Source organism: Ctenopharyngodon idella, chromosome 5 (genome assembly GCF_019924925.1).
Source record: "Ctenopharyngodon idella isolate HZGC_01 chromosome 5, HZGC01, whole genome shotgun sequence".
Lineage (NCBI taxonomy): Eukaryota > Metazoa > Chordata > Actinopteri > Cypriniformes > Xenocyprididae > Ctenopharyngodon > Ctenopharyngodon idella.
This window is the reverse complement of record NC_067224.1, coordinates 35218303-35237797: the sequence shown is the minus strand read 5'-3', so window position 1 is coordinate 35237797 and position 19495 is coordinate 35218303. Positions and strand designations below refer to the sequence as shown.

General features: G+C 35.3%; 1 protein-coding gene across 1 annotated transcript in view; it reads right to left on the bottom strand.

The window, feature by feature from the left end:
• Positions 1–823: 823 nt before the first annotated feature.
• galnt9 (polypeptide N-acetylgalactosaminyltransferase 9) overlaps positions 824–19495 on the bottom strand; it is a 100755-nt gene continuing 82083 nt past the window's right edge. Inside the window, exons 7-11 of the mRNA XM_051894169.1 lie at positions 13585–13770; positions 10436–10573; positions 9128–9223; positions 3586–3753; positions 824–1793 (exon numbers count right to left, since the gene is read on the bottom strand). Coding sequence (XP_051750129.1) covers positions 1647–1793; positions 3586–3753; positions 9128–9223; positions 10436–10573; positions 13585–13770 — 735 coding nt within the window. The 3' untranslated portion in view covers positions 824–1646. The remainder of the gene's footprint in view (positions 1794–3585; positions 3754–9127; positions 9224–10435; positions 10574–13584; positions 13771–19495) is intronic.

The following is a 19495-nucleotide window of genomic DNA, read 5'->3' as shown; positions in this document are numbered from 1 at the left end:
ACACAGCCTCAATAACACTGTATGACAGATGGATCGCGATTATTTTGTTTTTCCTTTTTTATTTAAAATATTCACAAACTTGCTTACCATGTCATTAACTATCTGATATTCCGATTCTCAAATATGTGTAAGTGAGTGTGTTTTGTCGTTTTAAAACCTTCATAAATGATCTTTATCTTGATCTATAACGCGAGATGGGCGCCGCCATCTTAGTTTGCCCTGCAGTTCGCAGAGTCCTGTCAGTCGGATTTACAGCAGGTGAATTCATCAGTTTCTCCCGAAATATATTTAAGTAAGTGGCTGGTGAACTGGAAGAATAATAAACTTTATAGTTACTTAGGCCCATTATGTGTGTCTGATATGAATAATATCAGCAGCTCAGGTGGAGAACAGTGACTGGATTTAGAACTTTCAGATGACACACGGCTCATATCTTAGTTGCTGTAAGTTACAGAAACCATACATGAAGACCCACAACACACAGTAGACATGCATTTGTGCAGGGCAGAGCAGCTCTCTGGCACTGTATGATGTGATAGATAGACAACTAGTTCCATTCACATAGTGCGGGTTTTCCGAGAATGCAGCTGTAAGTCCTAAAAATTTGTCTGAATTTGGTTAAAGAATGTGGTTGTCACTCTAGTAAATAACCGTACTGTGTGTGAACATAACCATATATTAAGGACTCAAATACAGGACTGTCAACCATATTCTGCTGCTGTGTGAATGTGGCCTTATTACTTCCAAATGTGATGTAATTGATTCTACAATATGAAACAACAATGATAATTTTACTGCACTGAATTCACAAAATACATCATGCAACATTGTACAAAAGAAAAGAAAACTTGTTTTTATTGTTTTGATCTTCCTGGATTATCATGTTTTGAGTATTTTACAACGTGTTTCTACAATAAGACCTCTTAACATTATATTCATATTTTAATTAATTTAAAAATCAAACATTTTGTACATGCTTAGGGAGGAACATTCCCTGGTCTGATGGCATAAAGATGGAGAAAGGCACATGAGTTCTTGAGTGAACGCATGGTTTTTGTTGTGCATTAGCAAATAAGTCTGTAAATAAAGGAAAGAAAATACTCAATAGATAAAATAGCTGAAACTATTGTGTCAGATTAAAGTCTATACTACTTTCTTTTTTTGTTTTGTAGCACTTGGGATTAAAGTTTCAATGTGGATATTCAATTATCCAAAGCAATTCATAGCCTGAAGAAATAAGTGTTGATATGGCAATTGATAAGAAGTAAAACTCAAGACTTTTGCTTCCTCTCTCTTTGTTTATCCCCAACTCTTTAGAATTTTCCTCTCGGAATTTCACTAAGACAGCTCATCAGAATTCCGCTTGGGAACACAAGTATGCTGCAGTACGCTGGGAGTCTGTACAGTGGACTTGCAATGAACAAGTCTTTCTCCTGTGATGAAGGTCTTCTGATTTAGCTGCTCGTTCAACAGTAAATGTGTCTAAAAATAATATCCCACCTTTAGACGTCTATATTGAAAGCATTTTACCCTGAAAGAGAGTATCTTGCACGTAAGTTCATCTCCTCTGTCTAAACCCCAGACTCAGGGTTTGTGTCTATGGCTGCTCTTCAGCTCAGGGAGGTTAATTTCAGGTTGGATGTTCCTCAGTGTCTGGGGTGTTTTATCCAGTTCCGAATCATCCATTTCTGCCCTGAGCAGCGCTGGACGACCAGCCGCAGGCCAAAGTTCGCATCTTTTGACATTTCAACCTCCAGACAACGTCCTGTGTCTCGACTTATGATGGGCCCATTCTAAGAAACAAATATTCATGAACACTGTAAATATATTTAAAATATAAATATATCTGGCATCACACACTACCTACAAAAATTTGGGGACAGTAAGATTCTTCTTTTAAATAAATTTTATCCAGAAACAATGCATTAAAACAATGTATTAAGTTACAGTAAAATCATTTATAATGTTGAAAAAAAAAACTATTTCAAATAAATGCTGTTCTTTTGAACTTTATATTCATCAAAAAAACCTGAAAAAAAAAAAAAAATATTAAGCAGCACAACAGTTCTTGTTTCTTGAGCAACAAATCAGCATATTAGAATAGTTTCTGAAGCAGTTATTTTAGTGTCATGTTAGTTTTATTAGTCTATGCCATTTTAATTTTAGTTAAAGTTTTAGTAGTTTTGTTGTGTTTTTATAGTATTTTATCAATTAAATATAGACTTGGTGAGCATAAGAGACTTCTTTCAAAAACATTATTAAAAATCTCACAGACCCCAAACTTTTAAAAACTAGTGTACATTTATACAATATATCTGAAGGGTGTTTTTTGAAAAGAAAACAGTACATTTTAACCCTCTATGGTATGCAATATGATATAAATGAGGAAAAAATTATTTGTGTTGTTTTTCCTGCTTAAAATAGGACACAAAATCAATAAACATTTTCATAAATTTTCATAAATTGCCTCGAGGCAACATTGTACCACAGTGGACAAATCTGGCATTTTCATGTAGAAAAAAGAAATATTTTTATTGAAAACATCGATTTCTTTAACTAGACACTTGAACAAACAAATTTATCCAGTTTTTAATGTATTAAAAGTTTCATATTTAATAAAAAGTAACATTTTATATCCAGCTGTTGCCCTCAGGCAACATTGTACCATAGTGGAACACAAGTATTACCAAACCATCATATTATTATTTTATAATATCAAGTTATTATATCCATCTTCATCCTCATCTCTTCTCCCTGACGGATTGTCACAATGATTTCATCTTCCTCATCACAGCATGACCCCTCATCATCACCCTCATCAACTGGCTGTGCTACCTGTGTTTTATACCTTTTTGAAGTGCTATATCAAATGTGCAGATCATAATATATGCAGATATAGTATGTGAATTACTATTCTTATAAGTGCATTACAAAATCATGTGAAAATGCAAATATATTTAGATAATTCTAACTCTTTTCCTTACAAATATAATACATTTGTATTCAAACCTATTATGCCTGTATGGCCTTATGCCATTCCATTATGGTACAATGTTGCCTTGAGGCAACACACAGTTTTTTGTTATTTTCTCTAAAACATTTGATGATATATAATGTAAAGTTGTTGAAAATACTTCTTTACTTGCTAGTGAAGGTGACTCGTATTTTTTTAAATGGATACAAACAAGTGAAAAAAGCACTTTTCATTGGAGAAAATATGGAGCCATGTGACATGTGCACATGTGCTGAAACAGGACACAAAATGGACCCCTGTTGGTCATGTTTTGGTCTTTTTTGCACTTTTATTGATTAGTATTTGAGTTATTCTGTCCTGAGATATGTTTGATCAATCAATTGGTGCCTTATTTTATTAAAAACAAACTAAAATAGACCATGTTGCCTGGAGGCAACACCGTACCATAGAGGGTGCATCTGATTTCAAATACTTGATGCATTTTTTCGACAAAACAACTATCTTAATTTAGGGAAATCAAATACTTAAGTCTCAAGTGGAAAATAAAATGTTAATATGAAGTGTTTAGCAAGCTAATGAATACATTGTTTTGTATGAGTGCATTCTCTTACCTGGGTAAAATCCCAGAGCCTCTGGGAGGACCGGGTGACAGCATCACATTTTTTCAAGCTGGGAGTCCTTCCTCTTCCATCATCCACCAGGCATTTCGTGTCAGGCAGAAACGTAGTCGACCCCAGGGGTCCTAACTGCAATAAGCCTTCGGTGGTGTACCTTGCCAGCTGAAATGAAACATCAAGTTACAATGTAAAAAAAATAAAATAAGATATGGCCAGAAAAAGAAAGTATGTGATGTATAAAATTGTTCTTAGAAATTCAGCTTAAAGGGATAGTTCACCCACAAATGAAAATTCCATCATTTTCTCACATTCATGTTGTTTCAAACCTGTATGACTTTCTTTCTTCTGTAGAACACAAAAGAAGATATTATGAAGAATGCCTCAGTGTCTTTTTTCTTCAAAATATCTTTTTTTGTGTTCTGCAGAAGAAAGTCATTCAGGTTTGGAACAGCATGAGCGTGAGAAAATTATGATGGAATTTTTATTTTTGAGCATAAATCTGAACTTAAATGGTTGTAATTCATGAATGCTTTAGAATACAGATAAAAGGTCGGTCTCTTTTTAAAAAAGACACATTTAGCACATTAGTGTAAAAGTCTTTAAAAAAAATGAAAGTGTGAAGTTTAAGTTTACTCTAAACCAAATGTGAACTAAACATTTTTTATTTCATACAAAATATATATTATTCAAAATAATTTGGACTCTAAAATCAAAACCATGTCTAACCAAGTTGTGTTCCAAGTTTGAAGATGATATCACAAAAAAAATTAAAGTACCGTTTCCATGCTTTCGAATGATACCTAATTTATGATTAGCCTACTAAAATATGTGATGGTGAAAAAAGGCAATAAAAAAGCATGTCAAATGTCCCGCTACCTGGACACTGACCGTTAACAGTCTATTGAATAACTAACAACCAAATTTTTTCTACAACTGTTATCATATTTTATAGTAAAAGACCCTACACCTCAGCTTACTCTTTAGTTTCAAACACTCATGTTTTTTTTTCTGGACCAATTAGGCATAACATTATGACCACTGACAGGTGAAGTGAATAACACTGATTATCTCTTCATCACACCACCTGTTAGTAGGTGGGATATATTAGGCAGCAAGTGAACATTTTGTCCAGGAAAAATGGGAAGCTTAAGGATTTGAGCGAATTTGACAAGGGCCAAATTGTGATGCTAGACGACTGGGTCAGAGCATCTCCAAAACTGCAGCTCTTGTGGGGTGTTCCCGGTCTGCAGTGGTCAATATCTATCAAAAGTGGTCCAAGGAAGGAACAGTGGTGAACCGGCGACAGGGTCATGGGCGGCCAAGGCTCACTGATGCATGTGGGGAGCGAAGGCTGGCCCGTGTGATCCGATCTAACAGACAAGCTACTGTAGCTCAAACTGTTCAAGAAGTTAATGCTGGTTCTGACAGAAAGGTGTCAGAATACACAGTGCATCGCAGTTTGTTGCATATGGGGCTGCATAGCTGCAGACCAGTCAGGGTGCCCATGCTGACCCCTGTCCACCGCCGAAAGCGCCAACAGTGGGCACGTGAGCATCAGAACTGGACCAATGAGCAATGGAAGAAGGTGGCCTGTTCTGATTAAAAATCACTTTTTCTTTTACATCACGTGGATGGCCGGGTGCGTGTGCATCACTTACCTGGGGAACACATGGCACCAGGATGCACTATGGGAAAAAGGCGAGCCGACGGAGGCAGTGTGATGCTTTGGGCCAATGTTCTGCTAGGTTCTGCCATCCATGTGGATGTTACTTTGACACGTACCCTCTACCTAAGCATTGCTGCAGATCATGTACACCCTTTCATGGAAACGGTATTCCCTGGTGGCTGTGGCCTCTTTCAGCAGGATAATGCGCCCTGCCGCAAAGCAAAAATGGTTCAGGAATGGTTTGAGGAGCACAACAACGAGTTTGGGGTGTTGACTTGACCTCCAAATTCCCCAGATCTCAATCCAATCGAGCATCTGTGGGATGTGCTGAACAAACAATTCCGATCAATGAAGACCCCACCTCGCAACTTACAGGACTTAAAGGATCTGCTCCTAACATCTTGGTGCCAGATACCACAGCACACCTTCAGGGGTCTAGCGGAGTCCATGCCCCGACGGGACAGGGCTGTTTTTGGCAGCAAAAGGGGGACCAACACAATATTAAGAAGGTGGTCATAATGTTATGCCTGATCATGTGATTCATCAAAACCTCAGGCGATTCATCCAGACATCAAGCACGTCACAACTGTTCCTTTAAGAAACCCCAGTAGATATGGTCAGTACTTAGCTGTATGATTAAAACCACCATCATACTGTACACAAACTATCCAGAGAGATGGAAGTCTAGATAGCAGCTATCTATTACGGTAAGTACATGGCACTGAATAACACAGGTCAATAATTCAGCTGAAAGTCAATCTCTTAGACATCAGATCCCAAGGTCGGCACATCACAATGAAGTACAAGCTGACATTCAATGAAAATCAAGCTCGCTCTATTGAGTAAAGTTAATCTATAGAACCGAGGGTAATTGTCCGGTGACCAAGGTGAAAACAGTACTAGGACAATAGAGTGAGCTCATCTTCATGCGTACTGTAACCCGATTCCAGATCTCATAGTGGACATGCATTCACTTAGACGATGTACTGTACCTCACACAGATGCGCTCACAGAGGACAAAGTAACAAAGGATTTTTCATTAAAAGGATGAGACGGCATGCTGTTTGAAAAGGCTTGACAATCAAAATGATAAAAGAAAAAATTATCAACAGGAATCTTAGAGATCAAATAATACAATCACTTGAATTTTGCAATCATAAAAATTAATAAAAGACCTCACACAACAATTATTCATAACAGACATCATAAAACACTTTGAATACGCTTGAGATTTCTCATTGAATTTGTAATGCTACAACCAATATTACTTTTATTAATTAAATAAATAAATGAAAAAAAAAAAAAAAAAAACGTTCCTGTTTTTTAATTTGTCATTGGGCAAGGAGATGAAAAAAAACCTGGGAGAAAAAATGAAGCTTAGCTGTATCGTGTAAAACCAGCTTTTATTGTAATTTGATGATACAATGGGAATATACTTCAATTGCTTTATTTCCCTTAGGCCTGGATTATGGAATAAGACTGTCATTCCCTTACAAGATTTAGGAGGGAGGAAGAGAAAGAGTGGGCGGTAGAGAGAGAAAGATTGTATTTTAAATTGTTCAAAGGATCATATCTCTATTGTGCATGGATGACAGTGAAAAGGTCACATCACACTGTCAAAGGTCATAGCCCGGTAGAAGAACTGTTTGATTATTCCACATCCATTTAATCCGAATGAATAAAAATGTCAGATGTCAAAGTCACATAAACTGATGACTTATAACCACTATTTTTCAAGGGAGGCAGTTATGAAAGGACAGGACACAGAAATTGAGATACAATCTACAGGTAATTTCAACCTAAGCTGCTTTCCATCTCCGGGCAATGTGAAATAAGTGTACATTGAGGTTGACAAGATGTTTCAATTACAAATCTCATTTAATTCTTGCAATTCGCATCAATATGCACTGGTGAAAATGGTGCATTTTTCCCCCTCCAAACCACTGTCATTATTGATATAGTAATCTATCTTTGCAAATGTAGCATATTTTTGGCTCCCTGTCCTTGAATTTGCCAGTAACAAGATTTTTGCTGTCTGTTCGGGATATAAATGTAATGTAAATGCAATGATGTAACCACATGAAGATTGTGGAACCAAATGTAATATTTGAGATTTTTTAAAAAATGTTTAATCATTAAAAAAACCCTTTCAGTTGACTACTAATCTTCTAAACATGCAGCTTCGGCGCCACGAGGGTCCCCCTTACCTCTGCTCCATTACCAAACAACCCCTGAAAAACTAAAAATGATATAACCAATATATATGTTTCACATTCTTTATGGGAAAAGAAAGCATCACTACAAATTCTGAAAGTAAACAGCAGTGTTTTAGCATTACAAAAAAAATGTCATTTTAACATTAATATTAAATATAATGATTTATTCTTGTTCTTTTAATTTATCTTTGTCATTAAATATAAGAACAAATAGGCAAATAAACAGTGCTTTAAATTTTTCAAGTAGGCCTACATTAGATCTATTTAACAGAAGCATTCAAGTAAGAAACAATACAGAAACTGAATAATCAAATGTAAAAATAAAACACTGCATAGTCTTCACATGAATTAAATATCCATTGATTCATATTAAAGCTACAAAACTTGTTCAGTCAAGAGCAGTGAGTGATTTTCTCTTTTTCATTTGTTTGACGCAATTACAGTATACTGTATTAGGCTGCTGTCAATTTAAGACCTAATGCACTGATCCTATTGACACACATCCAATTTTTTTCCCAACTGTTCACATTCACTTAAGACATAACCGACTGTGTTTACATGAATACTTTTAACATCAAGCAAGTCAAACACAAGTAACACTTGCGTGCCCAGTCTATTCTCTGCTATATGCGTCAACATAAAACTTTAAAGTTTTTTTTGCAACTTTTTGAAGTAGCCTATTAAAATCATTCAGATATTGTGATATGTACATTTGTAATATATATATACACTGCCCGGTCAAAAAAAAAGTCGCTGTTTGGATTTTAATAGGCAAATACTTAAGAATCTATGAATGGGTCATTATTACAGTGATTATTATTTTTCTAGCATGTTATATGTTTGGCAACGGTTCTTTTAACCCTAAAACATGGGGTTAAAATAGCTTTTCATTTCTTAAACGACCATGTATTAAGATGTATCATGGCCATATTCCAGGATGACAATGTCAAGATTCATCAGGCTCAAATTGTGAAAGAATTGGGAGGGAGCATGAAGAATCATTTTCACACATGAATTGGCACTGATCTTAACCTCAGTGTAAGTTTTTGGGATGTGCTGGAGGAGACTTTACAGAGTGCTCACCTCTTGCATTATCAATACATAATCTTGACCAAAAAATAATGCACCTCTCGATGGAAATAAATTTTGTGACGTTATTTCCATCAAGAGGTGCATCAAATTTTGGTCAAGATCTTGTATTGACAATGCAAGAGGTGAGCACTCTGTAAAGTCTACTCCAGCACATCCCAAAGACTTTCAATGAAATTAAGGTCTGGACTCAATTCATGTGTGAAAATTATTTTTCATGCTCTCTGAACCATTCTTGCAAAATATTAACCCTGGTGAATCTTGACACTGTCATCCTGGAATATGGCCATGATGTGTCTTCCTACATGATTATTTAAGAAATGAAAAGCTACACACTCCATCTTCTTTAAGGGTTAAAAGAATCGTTGCCAAACATATAACATGCTAGAAACATAACAATCACTGTAATAATGATCCATTCATAGTTTCTTAAGTACTTGCCTATTAAAATCTAAACAGCGACTTTTTTTTTTGTTGGGCCGGGCAGTTTATATGCATACCGTATATATATATATATATATATATATATATATATATACAAAAAAAAAAAAAAAACCACACTAACCTGCGATGACATGCCATGACATGGATAGAGTATGGCCCTGTCATCCTCCTCTGACCCCTGGTCAAGGCAGTACCCACTGGCTTTACTGTTTCGCACCTAAAAAATAAATAAATAATAATACACACAGACAGTTATATCATGATGCATGAAGCATGAGCACACGTGTACTATTAAGTAGCCCAATTTAGCCTATAGCATTTGTGCTGCTCTGAAGGTTGAACATAATTGCACATACACTTGCTTTTTCAAATCCATTTGGGAGATGACAACATTGACCGTCCATAAAACCTAATACTGGCCAAAGGATGAGATATGTGGAATCTGTGGTCTAGCAGGGATATTTTCAGAGACAAACTATTCCAATACAGCTATAGATTTTCCGCCCCTGCAGTTCCAGAGATCAATGTAGAAATGCAGGTCTCATTTTTTTTCTCCAACAAATTGAAAATGCTGTAAGATTTCTTTTCTATTGAGATTTAGGCTTGTTGAATTCTAATACAAACACATGTTGGGTTTTCATCTTTTATGGGAACTTTCCATAGATATAATGATTTTTATACTGTACAAGCTGTATAGTCTAACACTACCCCTAAACACAACCCTCACAGGAAACTTTGTGCATTTTTATATTTTCAAAAAACATCAATCTGTATGATTTATAAGCTGTTTTCCTCATGGGGACCAACAAAATGTCCCCACAAGGTCAAAGACACACACGCACACGCACACACACACACACACACACACACACACACACACACACACACACTCCTCCCTCCCTCCCTCCCTCTACCCACACACACTCTAAAGTTAATAAGGGGCTCATTAAATCTCATTATGAGGAAATTGGAGCTAATCCCAATGCTTGCTACACTGTTGCTATGGAAACCAATTATCTTTACATTTCTGTTGTATTACTGCAGTTTTTAACATTCAGTACAAAAATGAAACTTGCAGTGGTTAAATAATGTAATCATGTGGAAATGGCTATATACTCAAGGATAAAAAGTCACTTTAGAAAGATTTATTAAAAAAAAAAAAAAAAAATCATAATCAATTTTATCCATCACTTCCATTACAATAGTTCTTTCTTCACAGGTGCTTTGTATATACTTAAAATCTCTTTCAAGCTGCTGAAGTGACATTATTACTTTAAAATCTGCCTAAAACAAAGTGTAACAGAATGATGGATTCTTCAAAGCAGTATAGAGGCATTAAACTAACAGTGTATGAAAGCACATGCCTTTCTATGAAAGGTTTGGTTGGTTTAAAAGGGTTGATAATAATAGGTTGGTTTGTCTTTATTACCTCTCCATAAGTGATGGTGTTATTATAAATTCTCATCTCGGGATAGACATGCTCGAGGTACCAGCGAAAGCTCCTGCAGTTCATTTTCTTCCTCAGCGCTACACGCTCTGACACGTCTCCAAAATCCACTCCTGGGTTCTAGAACAACAGAAAGTTAAAATTAAATCAACTACCCCAAGTGAAGTGTTGTTGGGATTTGTGACATTAATAATAAATGGTGTCACAAATTTAGCCTGCTAATTAAAGAACTGTTAATTTATTAATTTAGTGGGATTACATTTCCACAACCTGCTGTTCAAGCTTTTAATAGACTAGTTGTGTAGCTTAGGACAGTCTGTTCTTGTAGTTCGTATTCTTCATTTTGAATTTCATATTCACCGTGTTCCATCATCAGACCATCGCACAGAAACAAAAGAGCTCTAATCCGTGTGAAAATTGTCAGGGAGAACAGGAGGAGTGCGTGTTTGCGTTTATGTCAGTCATAGGAGACTGCAATTGTTCATTCATTAGGAGCCGCTAACATGCTAATCATCTGTTTAATTACCAGCGCTAGCGAGTGGGCTCAAGTAAGCATGGAGAAGTGCTCAGTGGACTGAAGCAAAGAACTTCTAATGGTATTCAAAAACTCTCTGCTAACACTCTCAGAATCTAAAACTCAATCTCTGATTCTCAGTGGTAGCACTAATAGGAGTAGGTTTGCCAACCATCCTGTATAATACAAAAATTGTCCTGTTTTTCAAGGAACAGAACTATGTTCAATGCATACTGAATGCAGTTTGTTCCATTTTTGAGAGGCTTGCACCCAAGAGTTCAGAACCCTTCAGTATTCATATTTTTCATTTGATGCTCTGTTAAAGTGTCTAAAATACAAAGCACTTACAATGTAAGGCTGTTCAACTTGAAATATTTACATACAGCCACAACTCTCTAGTGTTATAATTTGTCTATGTAGAAGCTAAATTGACATGCATGTAATGATGTGTAACAATTTATTATGACATTAAAACTAATATGTGTTTACTATAGAAGCAATGAAGTCATACGTCAGCAAGCAAAAATCAAAGTGACTATTTCAAATGCATTTTAGCACTTAATTCAGTCAAGCAATTACATTTTTATACACACACATAGCTGCAATCATACTATGACTACAGCAGTTGTGATGCAGCAACAGAGATGATAAAATAAAATAAAATAAAATACAATCCTGATAATTTACTCACCTCCATGTCATCCAAGATGTGTATGTCTTTCTTTCTCCAGTCAAAAACAAATTAAGGTTTTTGAGGAAAACATTCCAGGATTTTTCTCCATATAGTGGACTTCTATGGGGATCAACAGGTTGAAGGTCCAAATTGCAGTTTCAGTGCAGCTTCAAAGGGCTCTACACGATCCCACATGAGGAATAAGGGTCTTATCTAGTGAAACGATCTGCCATTTTCTAAAAAAAAAAAAAAAATTATATACTTTTTAACCTGAAATGCGTGTCTTGCAGTAGCTTTGCGATGCGCCACGCATTATATATTCAGGTTGGAAAGGTCATGTGACGTAGGCGGAAGTACCGAGCAAGTGTTTATAAAGCAAACATGCAGACTAAGTCAAACGGCCTTTACAAAAAAAGGTAAAACAATGATGTCGGATGATTTTGAAGTTGGAGGAGAAAATGAGATGGAGTTTTTCGCCTTACAGCCGTACTTCCACCTATGTCACGCGTGATCTTACCAACATGATCACGTAATGCGTGGCGCATCGCAGAGCTAGCGCAAGATGAGCATTTGTGGTTAAAAAGTATATAATTTTTTTTTTAGAAAATGAGAGATCGTTTCACTAGATAAGACCCTTATTCCTCGGCTTGGATCGTGTAGAGCCCTTTGAAGCTGCACTGAAACTGCAATTTGGACCTTCAACCCGTTTTACCCTAGTGAAGTCCACTATATGGAGAAAAATCCTGGAATGTTTTCCTCAAAAACCTTAATTTCTTTTCAACTGGAGAAAGAAAGACATACACATCTTGGATGACATGGGGGTGAGTAAATTATCAGGAAATTTTAATTCTGAAGTGAACTAATCCTTTAAGAATTAACCTAAGGGTTTATCCTTACTTTATCAATACAATCTTGTTCAATAAAGGCTTTTATAAAGCAGCATACAATAATGGAGCAACCTACTCACCCATTGTTTTTTGGGGGGAACCTCTTACAGACAACCATTTTATAAATGACAGCCATTATTTAAAAGAAATATTCATTTTGAATAAATTCGTGGAAGAGAAGAAATCATTTTATTTTCTGTATAAATCTGCAGTTTGGATACGCAACAGTAACACTGTCAATGTAAAAAACCTACTGTTGCATTTACTGTACTTTGCTTCTGTACTGTTTATGTGCTGTTTGAAACAGACCTAAATGCTGTATTGACTACGAGGAGTGTTTTATAAATAAACATTAGACCAGTTACAAGCTTAGTGAGGGCACTTTTATAATAGACAGGAATGCACCATGTGGAATTGAACACTACTGCATTATGAATATCTATTAATAATGTATACTTGGCTGTTATGAACTTGTTTTCCATTTTAAAATTGTCTGATATAATTGTTAAGAGGTGAAGTATCTCATTGCATTTATTGACCAAGACCATTCCTGAAACACTTCAATGCAATTAAACCTTTTAATAACTTAAGTGCTGGCTCTGGTTGAATTATCCTTTCAGTACGGTTTTTTATTTCAGGAAGAAAAATGCCCTGTGTTTACAAATCATGATTCATCCAATTAAATGCATATGTTATTAATTTAATGCTGGAAATTGCAAGGTACAAGAGTGCCCCCCTTAATAAAAAATTTAAATTGAAATAGGCTACAGCTTATGTATTTACAGCATACCTGTGTGAAACTCGGCTTCATCTACTGCAAAGACAATGTTTGCAGTAATTGTGTTTTGAGGATGACATTAAAACTGACTCTGACAAGTTGCCAAACTTAATCTACAGTCTCGTTCTGTGTATTGTGTCTTGCGCAGAAGACATACAAGTAAATTAATCAGGACAAAATTAATCACAGCAATCATTTTCCATTAACCATTGGCTGTCTAGACTCAAACAAATGAGGTTGGGTGAGCGTGATTGCGTGATTACCAAAACGTTCACTCACATTCATGGGGATATTCCAAGCCATGTAGACGTGGGACTTGAACTCATCCATCCAGACCTCTGCTGCCCGCAGTGCGTTTCGCTTGGCATAGTAGTCGATGTCATTGTTGTACGGTTTCTTTGTACGTTCAATATGCGCTACTCTGGCACATGGAAGAACCTCCATACTGCCGCCACACTGCCACACCTGAGACAGAGAGAGAAATATAAAGTTAAAACTATTTTTATTTTTATTTTATTTTTTTAAATATTGTGTAAACAAACGTTTTTAGCATGTGCAAAACTGATGCTAAGATGCCCATCACTGAATAATAAAGATGTAATAATTAATAATACAAGTAAAAATGTAATAATACAGTAAAAATAGTAATATTGTGAAATATTATTACAATTTTAAATAACTGATTTGTATTTTTATATATGTATTTTTGCGATGGCAAAGCTGAATTTTTAGCAGCCATTACTGCAGTCTTCAGTGTCACATGACTTTTCAGAAATCCTTCTAATATGTGGATTTGCTGCTCAAGGAACATTTCTTACTATTATCAATGTTGAAAAAACTTGATTATTATTAATATTTTTTAATATTTTATTAATATTAATATTTACTCATTATTAATAATTGAGCACCAATAATAATTAGTAATAACTGAGCACCAAATCAGCATATTAGAATGATTCCTGAAAGATCATGTGACATTGAAGACTGGAGTAATGATGCTGAAAATTCAGCTTTACCATCACAGGAATAAATTACATATTAAAATATATTCACATAGGAAAAAAAAAAGTTATTTTAAATAGTAATAATATTTCACAATATATATGTATTACTGTATTATTGATTAAATATATTCAGCCTTGGTGTGCAGAAACTTCTTTCAAAGACATGAATAAAACTTGATTATTCACAACTTTTGATGGCTAATGTAAATATAATTTGAACTCCATATTTATGTCTATTCCATATTTTTGCTTATTGAATGCTTGAATTGATTTGCTTATTGAATTACGACAGTTCGGATTGTGACGGTAAGCATATATTAACCATACCAAATGATGTGTAATTTACAGCATATGAAAAAATACAAACATTCTCATCCAAACATCAGATTGTGCTCAAAAAGATCTGCTTTTTATTTGGGATGCCTACTTGCTCGTTGAGGTTTGCCCTCTTCATAATAGAAAGTGTGTGAGCTTGCTTGATACAGCAATTAAGTGTTAAGGGCCATTAGTTTGTGCTGAGATGAGAGAAACAGGGGATGATAAATGAATGTGTGGAAGAACGAGTGCAAATATGTTCTTCCCCTGAGACCCACCAGTCACACTAATATGCTGACTCTATCTGCCTCCACATCATAGAAATAGATGAAAAAAAAAAAAAAAAACAGGCAGTAAATGTACACTCTAAAAAGCAATACAGTAGACCTGTTACCACAACTTAAATGTATAGTTGCAAGTTAAAAATTCGAATTAAACCTTTTAAATTGTAAAGTTTGTTGGCATAATGTTGATGATTACATTAACTTAATATTGTGTGTAATTTAAACTCAAATTTCAGCGTTAACTTATTTTTTCTTTAATTAAGTTGTAGTAACTTAATGAAATTGTCTTGATAACTTTAGAAATTAGGCCATTCTAAACCAGAGCCAGCCTGCTGCTGCAGTGATGACAAGGGCACGGGAAAGTTCAAGGAAACTTTGCTGAAACCGCTTCACCGTTGAAGCATAGATACAGAAGGTCTGATGACCTGAAAGGCCGGCTCCTTACAAATGAACATATGTAGATTAATAATCGGCTATTAACATTACATTACTGGGTATGGCATCCTTGTGCTTTAAAAAAGAAATATGTTAAACAGAACAACAACAGCAGCAGCTCTACTAGACTTGTAAAGACCACACATTCACACATTTTTTAGCACTTGTTCATAGGTTTTGGAACCAAAAACAGTGAAAGTTTAGTTTGAAATAAAATATTTCTGGCCTGCTAGAATCAATCATGCTGTTTTTGCTGCAACCAAAAAAGTTTAGGGTCAGTAAGAAGAAACTGGTACCTTTTTTTCAGCAAGGATACATTAAATGTAGCAAAAGTGACAGTAAAGACTTGCACTTTCACAAAACATTTCTATTTGAACGTTTTAATCATCAAAACAACACAAATACACAGGAAATAATGAAAAACATGGAACATCTAGAATTAATCAAGTGAGAATCTGTGAGAAAACAAAACAAAACAAAACAAAACAAAACAAAATTAGGTGTAAATCAGTAAAATAACATTATGCATTTCTTCTAAAAAATGTTCTGAATTTGCATCTTTGGTGACTTTACGCTTGAGAACTATACTAGTAGAAGTGCACTACATCTCTTCTGCACTCCTTCGCTTTTAGAGCTTGCGGTCCTCTATCTTCCACTAACCGTGACATTAATGGAACTAGCTATGCATTCACTGACTTTCATTAGCTGTGAAAATACTTTCAACTTCAGCACCACTGATCCATAGTGCAACCTTGGTGTACAAAATCAATCTCAGAGTAGTAGAGTTCTGTTATGGTCTTACCGCCAGACGACACATGCTGTAGGTCTACCTTTTTCCTCTCTCTCTACAGTGAATACTCCATTGTATGCTTTGTTCAAGCTCAATAAAAGCCTACTTTCAGTCACGGAACAGACAAAAAGACAACAAATTAACTTGTTAGCCCTTACTGTTTGGATTATAGTTGTGTAAAGAGACTGTCCACTCTCTGAGAATGAAGTTAAAGGACCTGCATTACAATTCTAAGATAAAAACCCTATGACATTCAAACAGGAGTTAGCATTAAGGTTATCTATATGCTAATGCACTTCTAAATGTTACACTACATATCAAGGCAACCCCTGAGTATTGATTTTATTTAAAATATTTTTTACTAAACTGATCATATTCATCAATATTCATTTAGAATATAGACAAATAAACTGTAATTGTCCAGATTGGCAATATGTTCAATATGCTATTGTTATATTAAATAATGCTATTGTTTTCTATTAAAAACAATAACAGCACATGCATCTATCAATTTGCCACTTCTAGCAAATCACGATTTGCCTGTGATATAAGCTAAATACATTAATACATTAAAAAGGCCATATAATGCCATTTTTACAATGTCTTGATTTTGTTTTTGGGGTCTACTAGAATAGATTTCCATGCTTAAATGTTCAAAAAACACATTATTTTTCATATATTTTACATTAATGCAGCACATTTCTTCCCACACTCTAAAAAAAATAGCTGTAAAAAAAAAAATGAAACAAAATACCGTTTTCCATTGAAACATTAATATACCGTAAAAACAATGCATTCTGGGTAATATTATTTGTAATTTTCGAGAAAGTAACCTATAGCTGTGTCTCATTTCAAAAGCTGCGTCCTCCGGAGGTAGCATTTGAAGGCTGCATACATCATCGTCTCATTTAAGAAAAATAACTGTTAGATTGCAAAGTAAGTAAGAAATTACATCTCGTGATGAATAATGGTTAATTTTACTACGGTTACTTTTCTTAAATAAAACATCCTTGATGACATATGCACCCTTCAAATGCGACCTCCGGAGGACACAGCCTCCGAAATGAGTTGCAGCGCATACTTTCTCGAAAACGACAAATATTACCCAGAATGCATTGTTTTTACAGTATATTACTTCTGTATATTACAATGCATTCTGGGTAATATTATTTGTCATTTTGGAGAAAGCATAAGCTACTTTCTCGAAAACGAAAAATAATATTACCCAGAATGCATTATTTTTACAGTATATTACTGTTTCAATAGACCCTTTTCACATTTCCGTGTTTCTCAGAAGCGGAAGTCGTCATAGTTGGGTAAAATTCTATAGTGGTGAATGAGAGAATACATTAAACATTAGTGTTAACTAGTTTTTTGTAATTTGATGCAAAGGTAATATAATACTAAGTATAGTGTTATAAATACATACGTTTTTTTAAAAATGAAAATATAAAAAACTTTGCAGGATTTACGATATTGATGACCGTTAAAACGCGTCATCACAGTCTGTGAAAAGGGTCTATGGAAACGGTATTTTACTGTGTACATTTGCTTCTTTTTTTTACAGCTATTTTTCTGTCAGTAACTCTCTGTTTAGTTCCTGTCTCTATGAAGCCCCTCCTTCTGAAAAGCACAATGTGCTCTGATTGGTCGGCTGGACCAGGGTGTACCATAACCACAAGTTTCAACACACTACTAACACAACTCAACCAGGCCTCACCAATTTATTTTGCATATGCGTATGAGCGGGAATTATTTAAATGAGGAATATTGTGATGTGTACGTTCCCGGAAGGAAACCAAGACTACAATTGAGACATTTCAGGGAGTTCAGAAACAGTGCTTACTGATATAGAGAATAACTCACTTTGGAGTGGACTTTGTGCTTTGTAACTTTGCTTAAACAGCAACAAATATACACTAAAGAAAGTTGAAAATGTAAAAAGCACAATAGTCCCTCTTTAAAGAAGATGCACAAACGCATATGCCACAAATGTTTTGTTAGAGAGGCATTGTTTATCACAGATTTAATATATATATGGCTTTGCATAGGTCAGTGTTTAAAGAGAGTCGATGTAATGCATTTCAGTGGCTTCTTTCATATCCTGCAATAATCTGTGTTTTTATGTTTACTTCAGAATGACTGGGTATCACTGAATAAATAATAGTATTTATGTAGGATGTCCTCTATAAAAATGGTGTCTTTTACTGTTCAGATTTGACCTTCTTTGCGTACCAGTGGCAGTGATATTGTATGATTGAAGGGATGGTATGTCAGTGGCATGCAGGTCACGTTCCTGCAGGTCTCCTTCAGAACATTAGTAAAACAAATCAGACTCTCTCTGGACTCAGGAGCCATGTTGATGAAATGATGATTGTTGAAGAGCACCGACAGAAACACATTTACCTCATGCCGAGAGGGAGGGATTGTCATTACTGAGTTCCACTTTTTTTTCCCAGCCATAATTAAGCGGTCTGGAGAAGAGGCATCAAGGTCAAAAAACACATGCAGAACAAGATGGTGGCTGTAAAACTGTAAAGAGCTAAAGTCAAGAACAGTTTCTCCTCCATGTCGCTTTAAAATATAGCATTCTGTGTAGAATTCAAATGGGTCCAATATGCTTTGTGGTCTGCTCCGGCTCGCACAATGGATACGCTCTGTGCTATCGTGTCTCTGGACCAGAGCAGACTGTGCGCGCTGTGGCAGTTCACGTGACACTAACACGAAACCAGACTTCATTCACCCCCATCCCCTATATAGTGCGCTATGTGCCATTCACCATATAAAACAGTAATTGTGTGAAAAAGTGACCGATTTCAGTTGAAGCTTCAGCATCTATTTATAATGTAGGGGGCGGGACACTTCAGATTCTAGAGAACATTTGATTGGACAGAAAATCTGATGAGAAGCTAAAGTGCAGGGTGCTTCGGCTTAATCAAAATCGTTGATCCATATTGGTGGAAGTGAGAGACTGTAAGTTTCCAATGCTTACAGTCTTCTAAATGCGAATTTTGTCATTGTTTTGGAGCACACTAGCTTATAGATAACCTTAAGGCTAACATATTAACATACTAATGACCAAAAAACTTAAATTTCATAGGGACCAACTACCAAGCTCAGTGTTATGACAATGTACATCACTGTTCAAAAGTTTAGGGTCTGTAAAAATTTTTTTAATGTTTTGGAAGGAAGTCTCTTATATTCACCAAGGCTGGATTTATTTGATCAAAAAATACAGTAAAAACAGTGATATTGTGAAATATTATTAGAATTTAAAATAACTGCACTGTAAAAAATTATTTTCATGATTTATCACAACATTTTTTCTTTTGTTAAATCAACTTAAATAATGTGGTTCAGAT